The following is a 19,381-nucleotide window of genomic DNA, read 5'->3' on the forward strand; positions in this document are numbered from 1 at the left end:
CAGGACGGAAACAGCCCCTGGGCCAAGTCTCCAGGACCTCCGCACCCCCTTTCCATAACTGGTGCCATCTACGCACTGCCTGCCTCAAATATACACCCCGCTGAGGCCCCCCAGGAGGGAAGGAGGTGGCTGGCCCACTGCCTTGGACAGCTGGCGGAGAGGACAGGAACCTTGGCATGGCCAGAACTGGGCCCGGATCTGTCCGGTCCGCATGTCCCCAAACTCCGGCTCACCCTGACGATGGGCATCCAGGCACAACCCCTCTGCCAGCCCGCTACCCCCAGCCTCTTCCCATTCCCACCAGGCTGCGCCATGGAGCTGGGGAGGGACAGAGGTGGGATGGCACCAGGAGTGAGGTGAGAGAAGCCCAGTGGTGGCATCCACATCTCCCCGGGTCCCTGGCCCCTCTCCCCACGCTGCAGGAGGGCCGGAGCATCCGTAGGGCGCTCATGCCCACCTCTCAGCGACTCCCTCCCCCTGTCTTCATTCCGCCCATGGCAAAACCGAGGCTCCCCAGGGTGAAGCAATCCTCCCATGGCCCCTCAGCAGACGTGGCCCTTCCTCCAGCCTCAGCAGCACATCACCCCTGGAAGTCTGACGGCTGCCCTCCTCACTGCGGGCTCCCTCACAGACCGCCTCAGGGAAGAGAGCCTGGAGGGCGGACGTGGCCAAGGACCCCTTCTACAGATGTCCGCACCAGCCCGGCAAACCACTGCTGCCTCCTCTGTGCGGGACAGTCCAGGCACCGCCAAGCTACCAGTCAGACCCCTCCCCACCCGAGCCCCAGCTCCGCCCAGACCCCCTCACCAGCCCCTTCCCCACCCTTCCCTCCTCTGCCCAAGTCCCTTCGCCCACCCTGTCCTCAGCCTGAGCTCGCCCGGCCCGCAGAGGGCCCCGCCGAGGACGGGTGGAACAGGGCATGGGCGGGAAAGGCCACATCTGGATCCCTGGCCTGAAGCCCCCTCCCCCAGGCCAGCCATCACTCCCCCAGAAACCAGCATTAACCTCGGCCAGGGGTGACTTCCCGCCCTCCTGACCCCTGTGCATGCCTTCGCAGAGACAGCGGGAGCCCCTCTGAGGGGTCTCCGGCCCCCGCCCCCGCCCCTCCTGCGGCGGTAAACCCTCCCAGCCCACTCTGCCCTGCCTGGCCTCAGGACTTCACCCTCCCCATGTGGCCCCGGACCCTGCCTGCCCCCGCTCGGCATCCTCGCCCCCACACATGCCTTCCTGGACCTCGGAACAAGGAGAGAGGAAGAGGAGGCCATGGCTGCCTCCAGAGCAAGGGGTGGGGGGGTAAGGGCTATGGAGGAAGGGCTGGTAACAAGCAGAAGCTGAAATTGGGTCCAGAAAAGGATAGAAGGGACGGAATCAGGCAGAACTCTCCCCAGAACAGCTTTCTTTCACTGTCGAAGTCAGAGTCTCCCTATCCCTCAGGGTCCCACCAGTGCCCCTTCTCAAGCTCAGGCTGAGCAGCTAAGGGGGCAGCAGAAGGGCAGGAGGGGCTCCGAAAAAAAGACACTTTCCGGTGGCCTCCTGCTTCTTACAGCTCCTGTCTCGCTGGGGGTGAGGGCCGTGCGGTGGGAACAGGGAACGGGGCAGAGCCTGGGCCTTGTTGATGGGGAAGGACACAGGCTGAGGGTCTGCTCGAGTCTGTCTGTCCTTCTGTCCGGAGGGGCAGAGAGACCCCACCACCACCTAACCAACCCCCCCCCCCCAAAAAAAAAAAAAAAACAAACACGGCCTCTCAGACGAAGGATAAGGGGCTGGGGGCGCAGCACCCCAGCGAACGCAGCCAGACCTACCCAGAGCATGCAGGACAGACAGATCCATGTCATCTTCGGGGGCCCTGCGCGCAGGCCACGGCCGGGGCCTGCAGACCACCCTCTCGAGCTCACAGACCCTCGAGCAGGCGGAAGAAAGCTCTGAGTCCCAGGCTGCTGCTCCGCGTAGCCAGCATCTGTGGGCCTCTGGCCCTGCCTGCCTCCAGCTCCCCCTCCCTCCTCCACCCCACTCCACCCCCTTGTCCCAGCCTCCTGTCTCCTCCCTCCTCCGGGCTCCACTGGTGGCGGTGGGAGGCAAAAGCCCTGTTGTGCAGGGGGTGTGAAGGAGACAGGGCAGAGGGAAAACTACTAAAGACGCCCCCCCCCCCCCGTGTTCACCCCCACCCCAGACATACACGTCCTGTGAGCCACCAGCTTCTCCGCCTCCTGACCTGCTGCGGGCGGGGCTGGAGTCCGCCCTCCTCGCTGCAGCGCCCTCCACCCCAACATCAATGAATGGACAGACAGACGGAGGACAGCACGGGCTGCACTGCCCCCCCCGGGGCTCCTGGGCACCGTCCCGTCTCAAAGGACACACGCGGGCCCTCCTGCCTGTGGAACACACGCTCGTTTGCACACACTCGGCCACAGGTCTTCACACCGGAGGAGAGGCCAGGCCTGAGACTGCGGGAGAATGTCCCAGCCCCCAGGCTGTGCATTTTGTTCCAGTTTTTTTTCCCCCCTCCTTTTTTTCCTTCTTTCTTTTCTCCAAACATCTGTCCCAGCCCTTCCTGCCCTTCCTAAAGGGAGCCCCGCTCTGGCTCCCGCGAGAGTCTGTTTTTCTTGCCTGTGCCCTGGGCCAACATTTGGTTTGCATTTCCCCACTTCCTCCTCCACCTCCCCTCTCCCCCCTCCCAGGGCCCGGTTTTCACCTCCCACCGCCCCGCTGCCTGCTTCTCCCCACAGTCTGTCCCCGGCTTGCTCACGGGCCCTCCTCTCCCCCTACCCTTTCCCTCAGGGGACAAGGGCCGGGGTCCAGAGGGTGGGGAGAAAAGGGGTGCAGGATCCAAATGGATTCCCGGGGAGCTCTGCAGAGAGAGCCAACAGAACCTGCCCCGGCCCTCACCGTCTCGATCCCCACACACACATCTCAAAAAACTTCCCCGCCGGCGGGCGTTCGGCCTGGCTGGACCAAGACAGGGTGGGTGGAGCTGGTGAATCACCAGTCCTGCTTTTTGGAGCTCTCCAGGGGAGGACGAGAAGGCTCAGCCCCACCCCCTCTGTAGACACACACACACCAGGACACACGGTCCAATTCACATAAACACACAAAAGGCCAAAGACAGGGCCGCACCCAGAGGAGGCACTCTGAGGCCGTTTTCTCCGATTGAGTAAGTTGGCAGGAGAGCCCTCCTGTTTGCGCTCCGATGCAGACGCCGGAGGGTGCTGTGCGTGCCCCAGGCCGCAGGTACTACAGTTACCCAGCCGCTGCCTCTCCCCCCTCACCCAGGAGCGGGCCCGTCACTGTCTGTCCGCACCACACACAGTGCAGCCCCAGGGTTCAGTCCCCTCAGGTGGACCTGCCTCCCAGGAGCGCTGGCTCCACCCCACAGTCCAGCCAAGAATTCTACCTGGGATGGCAGGGCGCCCCCGGGGATGAGAGGGAGCATCCACACCTGGTCTGGAGAAAGGCCATGATATGTGGTCATGCAGGTGGTGCCCTGCTCAGGGGACTGGCACTCTGTCGCCTGGTGATGCTGAAAAGTCAGGAGACACTGAAGCAAGTCTCTCCTCTGGCCCTTCCCGCCCTCCGTGAAGAGCCTTTGCCCTGATAAAGGAGATAGGGTGCAGGACCAGGGTCCCTTCTCACATCGCTCCACGTCTTGCTGCAGAGGCCTGAGGCTGCCGATGGTTCTGCCTGCTTCCCTTGCCAGATGGCCGTGCCCCTCAGGACCCCCATCTACGCCTGCTGGGGCTCAGCTGGCAGCTTAGCCAACACTGAAATGGACCAGTGTTCCCCATGTGACTGGCCCCCGCAGCCACCTCTGGGGATGTCCACTCCCACAAACTCCCCTGTCCGCTGGCTAGAGCAGAGGGCGGGCAGGGAGGAGCGGCCTCTGGCGGCCTCTCTGAGAGCCTGAGCCGGCTCCTGAGCCACCATCCCCAGCCCTGCCAGCCTCCTCCCTGCAGTTGTCTTGGAGGTTCTGAGAAATCACCTCGCAGCTTCCCAGAAATGCTGCAAAATGAGAGCAAAGACCAATCACAGTAACACCAACTTGCCTGGCCTCCCATCCAGCCCAGGGGGCCCTGTGGCCCCCAGGCCAGCTCCCTCCCCAGTCCTCTCAGCTGGAGGTGAGATGGGAGCGCAGGACCCTGGGCAAGGGGTCCTCTGGAAGGGATCCTGACCCCAGAAGGCTCCCACCGCTCTTTGCTCCTATGGAGGTCCCTCCTGTGTCTTACCCAATGGTGTGGAAGCCACTCTGCTCCCTAACAACCGTCTTCCCTGCTGAATGTTCCCTCTGAGGTGTCTCTAACTACACTTATTGGCCCTGTTTCAAGCTTGTGATCTATTATTTATCCTCCGCAGTCTGGGGTCCCCTCCCCCACTCACCCACAGAGAAAGTGTCTTAGGCAAGGACGTGTCCGTGATTTGCATCCCCAGAGCCTGCCATACAGAAGGTTGACATAGTTGAAAAAGGAATGAATCCATCTATCAATCAATGGGTCCTAAGGAATTTTTCTACTAATATATTTTTTTTTCTACTAATATATATATATATTTTTCTACTAATATATATATATATTTTCTACTAATATATAGATATTTTTTCTACTAATATATATATTTTCTACTTATATATATTATATATAATATATGTATTATATATAATATATATTTTATATATCTATATTATATATTATATATATTGTATAATATATATTATATAATATGTATTATATAATAAATATATTTTTCTACTAATATATATATATTTTTCTACTTAGTAGAAAAAATATATATATATTAGTAGAAAAATATATATATTATATATATTATCAATTTTTTTACAGAGAGGAAAGGAGAGGGATAGAGAGCTAGAAACATCGATGAGAGAGAAACATCGACCAGCTGCCCTACTGGGGATGTGCAACCAATGTACATGCCCTTGACCGGAATCGAACCTGGGACCTTTCAGTCCACAGACCGATGCTCTATCCACTGAGCCAAACCGGTCTTGGCAGGAATTTTTCTACTCTTACCATCTACTATCCCCTCCCCAAACCTTTCTTCTCTTCCCCTCGGCCCCCTTCAAAAGCCTTTGGGTACTTAGCCTGCACACCTTTGAGAGAGTTAGAAACATCGTTTAACTCATCTTCAGCACCGTCTCCCCCCCACTCCCCTAACCTGAGCTCTCGCAAGCTGCAAACTCTCCAGAGGCCGGAGTATCACTCATCCTGGGGTACACCGCCCTGCCTGAGCCAGGGTTCCACACGCAGCAGACAGCAGACACCCGCTGGTGGGCTGGCTGGGTTTCTGTATCACTCATCCTGGGGTACACCACCCTGCCTAGACAGGGTTCCACACGCAGCAGACAGCAGACACCCGCTGGTGGGCTGGCTGGGTTTCTGGGCTGAAATCCCAAAGGCCTCAGAACCCACCACCACCCTGTGCACCACCGCCCCTGCCCTGGCCATTGCTGCGGCAGGTCTGTGTGTCATTCCACGCTCCCCTCGCACACAGAGCCCTCCGGCCCCCGGGCAGCGGCCAGCTGAAGAAGCAGTCCAGACTGCAGGCTCCGGGGCTGGCCCTGGGCCCGAAGCTGGCTGCACTGAGGCAGCGGAAAGGGAGGAATGAAGGTGATGGCCTTGTATGCCTCAGCCTGGCACTCCGCCCTCCTGGCCTCAGTTTCTTCACCTTCAAAATGGCCAGCAGCCGATCACTACGGTCCCTTCCAGCCCCACCGTCTGTGATGCCACAACTGTCTGAGGCCACGGCCCAGCTCCCTCCTATTCAGCCTGCCTATCATTTGACACTTGTCCATCAAAAAGTTCTTCCTGTTGCCGAAACTGGTTTGGCTCAGTGGATAGAGCATTGGCCTGCAGACTGAAGGTTCGATTCTGGTCAAGGGCATGTACCTTGGTTGCAGGCACATCCCCAGTAGGGGTGTGCAAGAGACAGCTAATCGATGTTTCTCTATCATCGATGTTTCTAACTCTAGCCCTCTCTCTTCCTCTCTGGAAAAAAAAAAAAAAATCAATAAAATATATATTTTTTAAAAATATATGAGAAAAATGTATATTTTAAAATGTTGGCGTTTTCTTTTTTAAAAAACCATTCTGCCTACCAAATTACACACGGTCTGCGGGGGGGGGGGGGTCTTTGGGGCACCCCTCACCTCGTCCAGCCCCCTCATCTCACAGTGACAGCTGCAGTGGAGAGAGGGGTGGGCAGGAAGTGCCAGGAAGGAAGCTCCTGCTGCCCAGGCCAGGTCCAGCTTGGGGCGGAGGAGGAGCGCGGGAGGGAGCACACGGAGGTCCAACAAGGACAGGCTGCCGCGTGGGTCAGGGTGAGACCCGCTGGCTCCCTGGTGGCTCTAGATGTTTTGCCTGAGCGCCTGCTGTCCAGTCACCATCATGCCCTCAGCTTTCTCCAGCCAACCCTTCAGCCCACTGCCCTCCACCCTGGGTGGCACACACCAAAGCCTTCCTCCCAGCCAGCCCCGGGGGCCCCCCATCCAATAAGGGGGTGTCGAGCCGGCGCTGGGGCTCCTCCCCAATGTCCAACTGCAGATGCCAAAAGCATGGGGAACAGGGATCTGGCACCAAAGCACTTGGCAACCGTATCTATACCTTCTGCCCCCTCAGACTCTGCCTCTCTACCCGCTGCAGACAGGCAGTTAGTGTGCTTCTGCGTGTCTGCCTCCTACCGGCTCCCTGTTCACAAACGCAGCAGCTGAGGCCCAGAGAGGCACAGCAGCTTGCTCAGGGTCACACAGCTCACAGGCGTGAGAATGGAGTTCGGGGCATCTGGCTCCACACTTCGCAGGGACCAAGGATTCCCTGTTGCGCCTCAGCAATAGTTACTCCAGTCCCATAGCGTGGTGATGTGTTACCAGCTCCCCGGTCCTCACCCACGGGCTGGTGCTGCGGCCTCAGAAAGAAACCAGCTACTCAGGCCCGGGTCTGGCTTGGGTCAGGGGGTGATGCCAGAGGGCAGGGGGAGGACCAGAGGGACACAAAGGACAGAGCTGCCACATGGGTCAGGATGAAACCAACTGGCTCTCCAGTGACTCCAGAAAAGCCAACGGGAAAACCATAGTCCTGGCTAGACGCGGGGCCCTGGATTGAGTGAGGACAGGGCCTGGCACCTGCCGCTCACAGGGGAGCCCGGTGACATCACCTGCTCGCCGTACACACTCAGCCTCCGAGCTCGGGACACCCAGAGCCCGGCGGAGCCTCGTGTGCCCCTGCACAGGCCGCTCACCACACAGGACACTCACTGCGCAGGAGGACAGCCGGGATGTAGTGGACACTGAGTCCTGTCCCTGCTCCTCTCGTCAAGCCCGGCGTGAGAAGCATTGGGCCAAAGCAAGGGCACTCGCCCGAGAGCCCACCAGAGCAGCCTGTGGGCAGAGGAGGTCCGCCCCGGCCCCATGCCCATGGCTGTTCCTCAGTCTGGATGTTCCCTGGCAGGCTCCCACCAGGCCCTGTCTGAGCCTCAGTTCCCCCACTGACACAGGAAGGAGTATCATTCACACCCCCTCCCCTTGCCTCCCCCAACCAGCATCCTGGGCCGGGGGAGTGTCTGGGCCTAATTCCAACAGTTTTTAATAAAATCCTCCCCAGAGTCCGACCCAGTGATCCTGATCCCTTCCCCAGCTCTAATTCCCTGCCTGACTCGGGACCTCAAAGGCAGGCGGAAGGCCCTCCCCGCCAGCCCGCAGCTCGAATCCTGGCCCATCGGCTGGGTCATCCTCGGCCTCTGCACACGAGGGGGGGATAGATGGCTAAGTTGCCTGGGGCACCACTGACCTGGTCCTGCGTGGCCATTTCCCGCTGCCTCTTCTCAAATCTGAAAGCCCGGACGGCCCGGCATCTGACCTCAGAGCCCACTGGGAGGCGGACTCCGGCCCCGCGGCCCTCAGTGCAGCGCCTGCCTCCCAGCCAATCCCGGGGACGGTGCAATGTGCTGGATCTCAGCACACCCTGTGGGCGCCCGGGGCGGAAGCCTGCTGGCTGGCACCTCTCCCCACTGCGGAGGGGCAGAGAGGGAAACTGAGGCCCGGGGCAGCCCCGGGGAGGAGGAGCTGACCATGCAGGCTTCTCGCGGAGTGGGGGGATCCATAGGATGGGAACAGAGATCCTGGGAGAAACCCTCCCCTCCCGTTACCCAGGTCTGGCCTGCCTGCGGTCTGCAGGAGGTGACCGCATTGAAAAGACATCATCATCACAATCAGGCTGTCCCTGGTTCTTCCTGAGCACCTGCTATGGAGTGGGCACCTTGGTGAATGCTTTAAATGCATTTAATCCTCAGACCAGCCCATTCTACGCCAGAGCACACTGAGGTCCAGCAGACTCGGTCGCTTGTCCAGGTGCACAGCTCGTGAATGGCAGAGCCGGGCAGACTGGCTCAGAGCTGGCCCTCTTAACCAGAGAGGCGCTCCAGCCCCCTCCCATGACAAGGCCCCCTGGTTCCCGACAGGAGAGGACAGGGGACCCGAAAGCCAGGACCCCGGTCCCTCAGAAGGCCTCCTGGAGCTCAAGGTCATGCTCTTGGGGTTCTCTCTGCCCCTGGGGGAGAATCTGAGGTTACACACAGTTTTCCCAGTTCCTTACTCTTTGAGTCAGCTATGCCCCCACCTCTGCCTCCCCCCCACACACACACACACACACATGCATGCGCCCTGAAGGCACTGTCTATGATCTTCTCTGCGAGGATCCCAGAGAGAAAGGTGGCCAACCCGGGGCCCCCCACCCCACCCCGCAGCACCGCAGGTCCCCCCAGACCCCTCCTCACCAACTACGCCAGCTGCTGCCTCACCCTGGGGCCCCAGCCCCCCTCTTCTTCCCGTCCCGTTCCCGGGGTCCTCTGTCCCCTTAAATAGATGGGAATCCCCTCACCCTTTCAGCCCCATCTCCATCTCGCTGTTAGTGCCCAGCTCTCATGCTGGGTTCTCAGTGGGGACCCAGGAACTCGCCCCCCCTTTCACAGACATGGGGCGGATGCTGAAGCCCCCAGGCCCCCTGTCCCCCAATCTCCACCGCCTCCCCCAGACGCCGTGCTCTCCTCCAGGCTTCAGACTCGGATGGACAGGGAGGCTGAGCGCGGGGAAGGCGGCCACTCCCCCTGGTGGACGCACCGGTGTGGCCGGCGTGGAAGGAGCTCGGGAGTCCCCAAACTCTGTGACCGGCGGGCTGGGACGGGTCCCGCCGGGCGGGGCAGGGTCTGCGGGGGAGATGCCGGGGCGGCGGGCAGGTGCAGGCGGCGGGCGCTTACCTGGCTGCGGAGGCACAGGCGCAGCGGCAGGAGGCAGGAGAAGAGGTACTTGCCCCATCCGATCACGCAGGAGAAGCACCAGCCCAGCCGGGTCATGCTGGCGAGGGGGTGCCCCGGGCGCGGGGCCGCGGGGAGAGGACCGGCCGCCGCGGGAGCGGAGGGAGCGGGTTTGGGTGCGAGGGGGGCGGGCGAGGAGGGAGACCGGAGCCCTGCCCCGGGGCGTCCCGGATCCTCCGCCCGCCGGGCAGATCCTCCTCTGGATCGCTCTACCCCGAGGAGGAGGAGGGGGAGGAGGGGGAGGAGGAGGAGCAGGAGGAGCAGGAGGAGGAGCTCGAGGAGCACGGTGGGGGCCCAGCAGGGCGACCCCGCGGTGCCTCCATCTCCCCGGAACCCCCTGCGGGAGGCGCGTCCGCCCTCCGGGACTTCCTCCGCGGCTCCCTCTCCTCCCCTCCGGGGGCGCTGGCCCCGGCCGCCTGCTGCCCGGGGGCTGGGGGGCGGCACCGGCACCGGGGACTTGGGAGGCGCGGGGAGGGCGCGGCGCCGTGTCCACCTGCCGGGCAGGCGCGGCGGCACTGCGCTCCCCCCGCCCCCGTAGGAGCGTGCGCGGTGCGTGCGTGGATCCCCTCCAGACCTCACATCGCTCCCCAGAGCATAATGAGATTGACTTAAATGGAAGCCACCGGCTTCCACCGCGGAAGCCAAAAAGTCCACGGGCCCAGGGGTGCACATGGGGACACTGAACACAGCCTGAGCCGGCTGTCCCCACTCACCGCCCTCCTCTGCCCCTGCCCCTGCCCCGCCCCACGCCCCACGCCCCTGCCTGGACCTCTCCCCAGCGCCGCCAGGGGAGAGAGAGCCCCACAGGCTGGAAGGGACCCTGCCTCCGAGGCTGAGCCAGCTTGGACAGCTCCAGCGGGAGCCTCCTGCTCAGGGTGGTAGGTTCCACTGCCCTGTCCACTCTGTGCTGCCTGTGCCACCGTCCTCCTCCGCCTCTGCTGTGCTCAGAGGATGTGCACAGAATGGGCCTCTGGGGAATATTGTCCGGGGTGGAACTGAGGAGAGGGCAGGAGACAGAGGTGGGAAAGAGGTGCTGGCCTCTGACAGAGGGAGAAAGAAACGGAGTCACACACAGAGAGAGAGAGAGGCAGGAGACACGCAGACATACCACGGAGAGGTGCAGAGGAGCCATGAGCTTTGTCTCTGGTTCTGTTGCTGCAGAGAAACTGGGAGGGCAGCCAGCCAGCCACGCGGAGAGGAGAGGAGAGGAGAGGAGAGGAGAGGAGAGGAGAGGAGAGGAGAGGAGAGGAGAGGAGAGGAGAGGAGAGGAGAGGAGAGGAGAGGAGAGGAGAGGAGAGGAGAGGAGAGGAGGAGCTGCCAGGACCTCTTCTGCAGCAACAGGCCGCTGGAGCGCCAGCCAGGTCCCTCCCCCACTCTCCCACCCCCTGCGGTCTGCAGCCTGGGCCCTGCTTCCCTGGGCACCACATGGGGCCATTCTTCCTGGAACGCTGTCTCCCTGACCCCTTCCTCGGGGAGGATGGAGACACGCAGACAGCCTCGGGGGCTGTAAGCAGGGACTTCTTCCTGAGGAGCTGAGGGCTCTCCGCTAGCTGCCCCTGACCCTAACGCAAGGCCCCTTCATGCCAGAACCTAGCCCCCCCAGCCCCCCACCCGAGACGGGGCAGAAGGCACCGCGCTTCAGAAGACCCTGGGCAGAAGCACAGCGAGGGGAAAGGAAGCGGGCCCTGCTAGTGGGTAGCTGGAGAGGGGAGAGGCAGCAGACAGCTTTCTCAGTCCCTCGCAGTCCCTCAATGAGGAGGACACCCCCTCTCACACACACACACACACACACACACACACACACACACTCGAAGGCTCTGTATGAAAACTGGTGAGGGGAAGGCGGATGCATCAGGGGAGTGGAGTAGAGACTAGAATTTAGACCCTTGTTACTTAGATTAGTGGATCACTGCTGAAACCAATGTGGATCAGTGGATAGAGCGTCGGACTGAAAGGTCCCAGGTTCGATTCCAGTCAAGGGCATGTACCTTGGTTGCGGGCACATCCCCAGTAGAGGGTGTGCAAAAGGCAGCTGATCGATGATTCTCCCTCATCAATGTTTCTAACTCTCTATCCCGCTCTCTTTCTCTCTGTAAAAAATCAATAAAATATATATTAAAAAATAAAAGAATAAATCAGTGGGTCACTAACGTGAGCCCATCCCCAGCAGGCCCTGCCTTGTCCGTGCCCATGACCTCCGGCAAAGTGCCTGGTGCTGCTGGAGTCTGTCCCAGGCCTGCAGGGGTGGCCTTCTTCCAGTGTTTTTGTTTGTTTGTTTGTTTGTTTGTTTGTTTGTTTTTGGGGGGATGGAAGGGAGGGCTGCCATCCCCACAGTCTCCCCACCCAGGCACCAGAGGACATGGATTGTGATGTGAGACTGAGAAAATGGGATTTAGTCCATAGCAAGTAGAGTGCAGTTTCATGGAAAGAAACAACTTGTGGATTTTTTTAAATAGAAGTTCTTCAGATAGATCAGTGGAAGCGTGGCGCATTCTAGACTAGAGAGCAGGACAAGATGGCGTTCTTAGGAGAATTATTAAAATCTTCTCAGCACTTAGAGCATAAAGGCCCTCATCAAACAGAAGGAGGGGAAAGAGCGGGGTGGGAAGAAAGAGAAGGAAAAGATGGCTACATCCAGCCCTTCCAACAGGCAGATCCTGTCAAAGGGGCTCAGAAGGGCAGAGTCCTTCATTTCCACCCACTGCCCAGCAGGAGGTGTCCTTAACCAGTGACTCTCCAGAGAGGAAGTGAAGATCAGCAGCTGATGCAGGCGTGAAGTCAGGCCTGTCACCGCCTGCATCTTCTCCCCAGACCCCCCTCCCAGCCTCTGGCCCGCCACGCCCCAGACAACTCCCTGCCAGGTGTCTCAGCTCCTGGAGGTCAATGGAATCCTGTCCTCCACGTGCACAACCTCGACAGGACACAGAAGCACATCCTTGGGAGTTTGGAGCCTCGAGGAAAATCACAAGACCTCTGCTCTTCTTTACCCTGGAGGATTCCCAGAGCCTCCGGGAACGTTTTAACGAGGCCCCCTTTGCGTCCTCTTCTACCTAAACTTGTATGTTCTGTAGGGGTGGGGAGGAGTCCAGTCCCCAAAGGCTGCCTCTCAATCCCTTTCTCCCTCGGAGGACTCAAGGCGCCAGAAGCTGCATCTGGCAACAGGTAGGAAGCTCGAGAACACTCCCCTCCCTCCCGTCTCTCCTTCCAGGCCCCCTGAGCACCAGGGACAGAGATACAAGGCTCCGTAGAACGGACTAGATTCAGAGGCTCAGACACAGGGGGCCATGCATTAGACGTCACAACGTGGTCAGTGAGGGGTCAGGACGAACCTGCTCCATCAAACGGGCCTCCGTCAGGCTCAAACTGCTCTTCAGCCCCCAGGCGGTGCCTGATGACAGCCCGCAGATCCTCCCTCCCCCCTCCCTCCCAGGGGGGCCTTTACAGAGGTGGCCGCCATCTTTGGCGGTTAAAGGATTCTCTGGGAACCCCCTGCCCTGCCCAGGCTCCCTCAGACCCCAGGACTGTACCCCAGCTCTGCTCCCCACCCCCGGGGCCCAGCTCTTTCTTCCTCCGCCTCTTCTCCTCGGCTAGCGCCCAGGCTGGAGGCAGGCTGTGCCGGGGGCCTGGCCAATTTCTCCTCCACTCCCAGTCCTGTCCCCGCAGCCTGGAGCCCCAGACGCTGAGTGCAGGCCAGGGAGGAGGTTCCAGAGTCTAGAGCCAGGTGGTGTGGAGGCCCTGCTGGCAGAGAGGGGCTGCTCTGGGCCTTCTCCCCAAGATCTCCCTGGGTAGAACCCCGAGAGCACTCTTTTCCCCGGAGAAACTGGAGGAGAAGGGGAAACTTCCCAGAGGCCGGCAGCGGAGGTGTCAGGGAGGACAGAGCAGGTCAGAGCCGCAGCCCCCTGGGGACAGGCCGCAGAGGAGGGCCCGCCTGGCTCAGGGCAGGCACAGAGCTTCCTCTGTCCGGGCCCCCCGGCCGGCTTTGTCTGCGGGGGACAAAGGCAGCTCCTGTGAGGGGAGAATGGCTCAGCATCTGATCGGAGGCTCCGGTCTCGTTTTCACACCCAGAGAGAGGTGTACAGAGGCCACTCCCCGGGGACCCGAGCCTTTCTCCCCCATCAGATGGGGCCAGCTCCGGAGCCCGCCTGCTCTCCAGGCACTTTCTCACACCTCCAGCCACAGCGGTTCCACCTGCGGCCTGCAGAGGGCTCTCACGTGGGTCTCACCTCCCAGGCTGGGTTCCCCAGGAGCCCAGCACATCCATGAGGGATGGAATTCATCCGTTCATTCAGGGTTAAACTGCCCAACCACATACAAAGTCCAGAGCTCATGTGTCACACTGCACCATAGTTTTCTCTTCTTGCAGCAGAATAGGGTCCCTGCAGAGCGGGGCTCCCATCTCAGATATGTGCCAATGTCCTCCCAGTTCCCACATCCTCTGGCCCTCCCCCACCAAAGTCCTTCCTTGTCTTCCGGTCCCAGGCTGTGTAACAACAGCAGGTGCATTTCTTCAGAGCACTTCGCTATCTCTTCCTGACGGATTCGCTCACCTCCTCTCCTACCAGAATGCCCGTTCCCAGAGGACCTTGTCAGTTGTTCACAGTTGCGTGAGTTACTTGGTAGATTGGCTGGTTGAGTGAATGAATGAATGAATGAATGGAGGGAGGGAGGCCAACCCTGCTTCCAAACCCTTTGGATCCCCTTACAGCCCTGGATTAGAGGCCAGTAAGGAATGTCATTTTCAAGGTCCCTGAAATGTTTATACATCCCTACTCAACCCACCCCTGACGAGGGACCCCATCTCCATGTTCTGTAATAGCTTCTCAATATCTAGTACTGATCCCAATTAAACTTGAAAGAGACCCAGCACCTTCCCTGCTCCCCACCACAGCACACACATGACTGGAAAGGGGTCACATGGCTAGAAAGTGGCAGTGCCAGAACTGGACCAAAGCCCCCATTCCTGGTTCCTTGCTCTCCCGCTCCACAACCTCAGAGAGGGAGGAGGGGAGGAGGAAGAGAAGAAGAGGAGGGGAGAGGAAGGACAAGGAATGTGTCTCCCAAGGAGGTGATTCCGTAAGTTCTCTTTCTCCCCTTCACCACCGCTAACCCGGGTCTCTCACCCCTGGCAGGCAGGAACCTCCTCCTGATGCGGAGACTCTAGCCCCCCTCTCAAACTCCAGGCCATTTCTCCTTAGCCTGCCTCGCCTGGGAAGGAGACCTGGTCACTCTCTTCTGTACAATAAATGCCTTCAGACGCTGGCAGCTCATTATCCAAACCCTCATCCCACCCCGCCCCCACCCCTCTAATCTGCGAGCTGGAAATCCCGGTCCTCTGGGCCCCTTTCCAGAGGACTTCCATCACCACCCAGCAGCTGATGGGTGAACGGCGGGTGGGGGAGGGGTGGGGAAAGACCTGGAAGGATGGTGGTTATTGATCCATTGGAGAGCCCCAGCCTGGACTCCCTCCCAGGGCAGGCAGAGCATCTGGGGGGGGGGGGGGGGGGCGGGGTGGAGAAATAAGAACCAGGCTCCTGATGTCATCCTGGCCATCCCCTGCCTCTGGGGTGTTCATTGCAGGGCCCAGCGTGGAGACTGCAGGCCTGGGAGCTGGCCGCTGGGCCTGAGCCCAGGCTCCTGCAATGAGATTAAAGCAGGGACTGTCTAATTGATTCTGATGGAGCTGGGAGAGGGAGTGAGATGAATGGAGAGTGCGGGAGGAGAGGGAGAGAGGAGGGGGGCAGGGCCGGGATGAGGGGCAGAGGAGGGCCAAGTCTGGGAAGCCCAACTGCATCAGAACCAGCTAATGCAATCACAGCCCCCTGCCCCTACCCGCTTCCACACAGCCCCTCCCCTGCCTGGGAAACCAGCCCGGACTGGTCTTCCCCAGAGCTGGATAGGGAGGGCAGGGAAGGGGCTGGGTGTGGGCAGCTCGGCAGGAGAGCTGTATTAACCGCCTACCCCTTCCAAGTCCTAGGAACTAAGGCACAGAAAGGCAAAGACAGTGGCAGGGACTGGCAGACAGCTAGAGACATCCGGAGGCAGAGACACACAAATAAGCACCTACCCCTCTCCCCCCCCTCCCCACTCTCTACCAGACAGCTTCTCCCCATCACACTCCCTGGCACCCCTCACCCCTCTCCGGCCGAGTCATCCAAGGAAAATGGGTGCAAGTTCAAGAAAGGGGACCCGGGACTCTTCAGTCCCCCACTCATCCCAGGACCCTCCATGGACTGGGAGGGAGAGAAAGCAGGCGTGAGGAGAGAGAAGGGGAACAACACAGAAAGGCAGTGGGTCAGGGGGGTAAGGAGCCGGGGGTTGAGAGGGCTCTGCCCATCACTCAGAGAAAGGCAATGAAGGCCAGCAGAGGTGGGGGGGGGGGTGTGTGAGGAAAATGAACGACAGAAAGAAAGCATAGGGTGCCACCAGCCAGCCAGGGAAACCGAGGCAGGCAACAAGGTGAGGTGGCTGCATCCCAGGCTTCAGAAGCAGGCAGGGGGCTGGGCTCCCAGGGCCTCCCTCCGGGCCCAATGGCCGCCCTGAGGTCAGGAGCCCACTCTGCACCCAGGCTCCCGGGGAGCTCCATTCCCAACCAGGAGGCCAGGGCCTGGCCGGGGCCATGCCTAGAACACGCTCCTGGGAGACCTCACATCCCCTCTCACCACTCCCAGCAGCCAGGAGAGCTGGCACTCGGTGTGCCCAGGTCAGACCCCATGTCAGAGGCAGATAACATTCCCACAGCCCTCACACCAAGGCTGGGGGCTGTGCGGGGGCCTGCAGACCCCACTCCTGCCCGCGACCTAAAGGGTGCACTGTGACTTATCGTTCCCCCTCGTCAAAGAGTCCCAGGCACACCTGAGCCTGGCTTCTGGCACTTTCTATTCTCACTGTCCGGGAGCTTCGGGGCAGAGCAAGGCAGGCCCGGCCCGAGGCAGACCGGGGATAGGCGGTTCCTGATGCAGCGCGTTGGGCAGGCCAGCCCAGCCCAGTCCCATCACAAAGCCATGAGGGGTGAGGAGTCGGATCCAGAGACCAGAGGCAACACCTCTGACAGGTGCCATCCGGGGAATTGGTTCTGTGTTTGCCTTTCTTCCCTCCCGGTGCAGCTGAGAGCACACCAGGATAACGTGCATGACATGTCACCTCCTGTGTGCCCTCCCACAGGGAAGAAGCCAGGAACAACGCCAGCAGAGACCAGGGTCCGAATCCCGGCCCTGACCCTTTCGGACTGCATGACCTTGAAGAATCATTTCCCCATTCCGAGCCTGACTCCTCTCCTGTAAAACAGAGACGAGGATCCTAGCCTTGTGGGGCACTTGCGCAGATTAAATTAAATGTGGACATGCCTGGCACTTGACCGGACTCCGCAAGGAAGGACCCTCGGGAGCTGCTGGGCAGACATCTCCGAGCCTCAGCCCAGGAGGGCGCCCTTGGGGGGCTTGAAAAGCAAATCCACCTGACCCCCAAGCCTCCCTGGGTCTGGTGGCTGCACCCTGCCCGACCCACTCCCACCAGACAGACGCTGCCCGCCCGCCCGGACCCTCAGCCAGAGCACCCGGTCTAGAACACACAGTTCACACAACATCCGGGGAACAGGCACCAGGAAGAGGACCAGGAGTCCAGCAGGAGGAAGCCAAAACAGCATTGTTAGGCGATGGAAACGGGCCAGAGGAGAGGCAGAGGAGGGGGCAAGGAGCCCAGAAGAGGCTGGAGCGCGAGAAGGAGGACTGGAAGGTGCTTCTCCGGCAGAGAGGACAGGAGAGGAAGCGCATCGGTGAGTCCCTGAGCTCCCACGGGCACTGAAGACAAACAGGAGGAAATGAGTCAGGCCTGCAGCAGGAGATCTGCAAGTCAGACAACAGGCAGAACGTCCAGGGAGGCACCCCACTGCCAGAGAGCCCCGTCTTCTCCCTACTGTTCCCCATTCTCCTCTGAACCTCAGAAGAGGTTTGAGTTTTGAGTTTTCCATAACTCAACATAAGAGCCTCAGTATTAGACGTCCCTGCTCACTCCAGCCGGAAAACAGGCTGGCCTGCTCCCCTGGTCCTCAAACCTCCAACCTCACCTAACTCAGCACCCTCTGTATGGCTTCTCTTACCGAAACCAAAACCTGTTCCCGCCATCCGTGGTCCTCTTATAGCCCAGGGGTGGGGAACCACTTCTCATCCACATTCCCGACCCTCAGGCATCCCTCTTCTTCCTCACCCAGACCTGATTCTGTCCAGCACTAGCCTGTCCCCTTTCGTAAGCTTCCTGTCTCAAGGAGGCGGGGGGGGGGGGGGGGGGGGAGCGACTGGCGGGGAGACGGGGACTAGAGCGAAGGGTACGTAGGCAGAGGATGGGGTGGAGATGGGGGGAGCTCTGAGCCCACTAAAAAAAAAAAAAAAAAAAAGGCTGGTGGAACACCATTATTGTTCCAGAAAGCCTGTAAGAAAGGACTGGGAGCTGGCTAGAAGGGTGGCACATTTTGTTTAAGGGGCCCAAGGAAGGAAACAAAATGGGCCCAGGGACTCTTCAGTTCCCCACTCGTCCTAGGACCCTCCGGAGACCGGGAAGGACGAGTGTCTGGGAGGACACAGCCCAGGGCTGGGACCAGGGCAAGAGAGAATGGAAGGGGGTAGAGTGGAGCCCCCTCAGAAAGAGGAAAGCTGTTGCTAAAGGAAGCTTCTGACCATTGTGGACCCCAAATGACATGCAAACCAGATGCAAAAGAATATGCAAATGAGGGTTTGACAGGAAATTCTTGTCTATGCCAAGCTTGACTTTACTAGACCGTAAAAAATGTCAGGATGGGAGCTGTCCTGGAGGTACGAACCACCCCCAGTCCTCCTCCTCAAGCCCCCCTCCGCCCGCCCCCATCTCCCTGGAGGACGCCCTCTCTCCCTGCAGCCTTGAGCCTCAGGTTGCCTCCTGGGGCCTCTCCCACCTTTGAGTCTCCTTCTAGGTCCCCAGAGCTCCTCATCTCTCTGCCTCTCACAGTCCTGACTTCCTCTTCTGCAGGGGGCTGCCCCTTAGCCTCAGGGAAGGGAACCTCTTCCCAGGGAGAGCAGCTTTCCGTTAATGAGAGGAAGGGGGTAGCAAAGGGAAACCAATGAATCAGCAATCATAGGGGCAGTCAGGCGCCCTCTGCCCAGGTCCCACCGGGCCTTAACGTGTTTCTGGAAGGGAGGCCACCCAGCCTCCCAGGTCATTCTGTTCTCTGGCCTCACTGCCCCTGGGAAGTGCTTCCTCACGTCTGACCTCCTGCTGTTCCCCAGCTCCGCACCTCACCAGCCCATCCTGGCCCCAGTCGGTGGCCACAGCTGGAACAGCTGCTCCAGGATCAAGAGCATGGAGCAGCCCTGCGTGAGGGCACCAGAAAAGGCTGCATCCTCCACCCTCGTCACTGGGCACAGCCTTCCGGCTGCCCATCTTGCTCTCCTGCAGGTGAGAGAGGCCTCAGCCCTAAGAAGGGAAGTGGCTACTGCGGGTAATGCGAGCCAATTGAACACATATAGGCTTTTGCTCCCTTTTGAAACACCTCTAAAAACAAATAAAGATTTTGTTGTTGACCCTAGCTGGTTTGGCTCCGTGGACAGAGCGTCCACCTGCAGAGTGAAGGGTCCCAGGTTCGATTCCGGTCAAGGGCATGTACCTTAGTTTCGGACACATCCCCGATGGGGAAAGGGGGTGTAGGAGGCATCTGGTCAATGTTTCTCTCTCATCGATGTTTCTCACTCCCCTTCCTCTCTATAAAAAAAATAAATGAATAAAATATATTTTTAAAATATTTTGTTGTTGAAGTTAGGAGCGATGTTTGGCACAGCACAGCTACTGCTCAAATACTGCTGGTCCAGTGGGTCCCACCCTCCCGACACTTTAGCAATGCCCTCCCCTCCCCCTCCCCCCAACCCCCCCTCCCCCCCGACCTGAAAGGTGCAATTCTCCAGCCTCCCAGCTCAGTCCTTCGGAGCTCTTGTTAAATATTTTGATTATCGCCCCTGACAACAGTGTCAGAGTCCTGGGAGCTGGAGAGCAGATGTCTGAACGGGAGCCGTGAGCCCGAGAAAGCTGAACTGGCTGCGGGAGA

At 59.8% G+C, this 19,381-nt stretch overlaps 1 protein-coding gene across 9 annotated transcripts in view; it reads right to left on the reverse strand.

Annotated features, from left to right (window-relative positions):
• Positions 1 to 19,381, reverse strand: part of TNS1 (tensin 1) — a 220,542-nt gene that overhangs the window by 187,083 nt on the left and 14,078 nt on the right. Inside the window, exon 1 of one of the 9 annotated variants that reach the window (XM_084892502.1) lies at positions 1,803 to 1,973. The exons of 7 other annotated variants lie outside the window; for them this stretch is intronic. In XM_084892502.1, the coding sequence (XP_084748628.1) occupies positions 1,803 to 1,835 (33 nt within the window). In that variant the 5' untranslated portion in view covers positions 1,836 to 1,973. Of the gene's footprint in view, positions 1 to 1,802; positions 1,974 to 19,381 lie in introns of those variants that run through there. One more of the 9 variants, XM_084892496.1, reaches the window with a different exon arrangement.

Source organism: Pipistrellus hanaki, assembly GCF_964339955.1.
Source record: "Pipistrellus hanaki genome assembly, chromosome: 8".
NCBI lineage: Eukaryota > Metazoa > Chordata > Mammalia > Chiroptera > Vespertilionidae > Pipistrellus > Pipistrellus hanaki.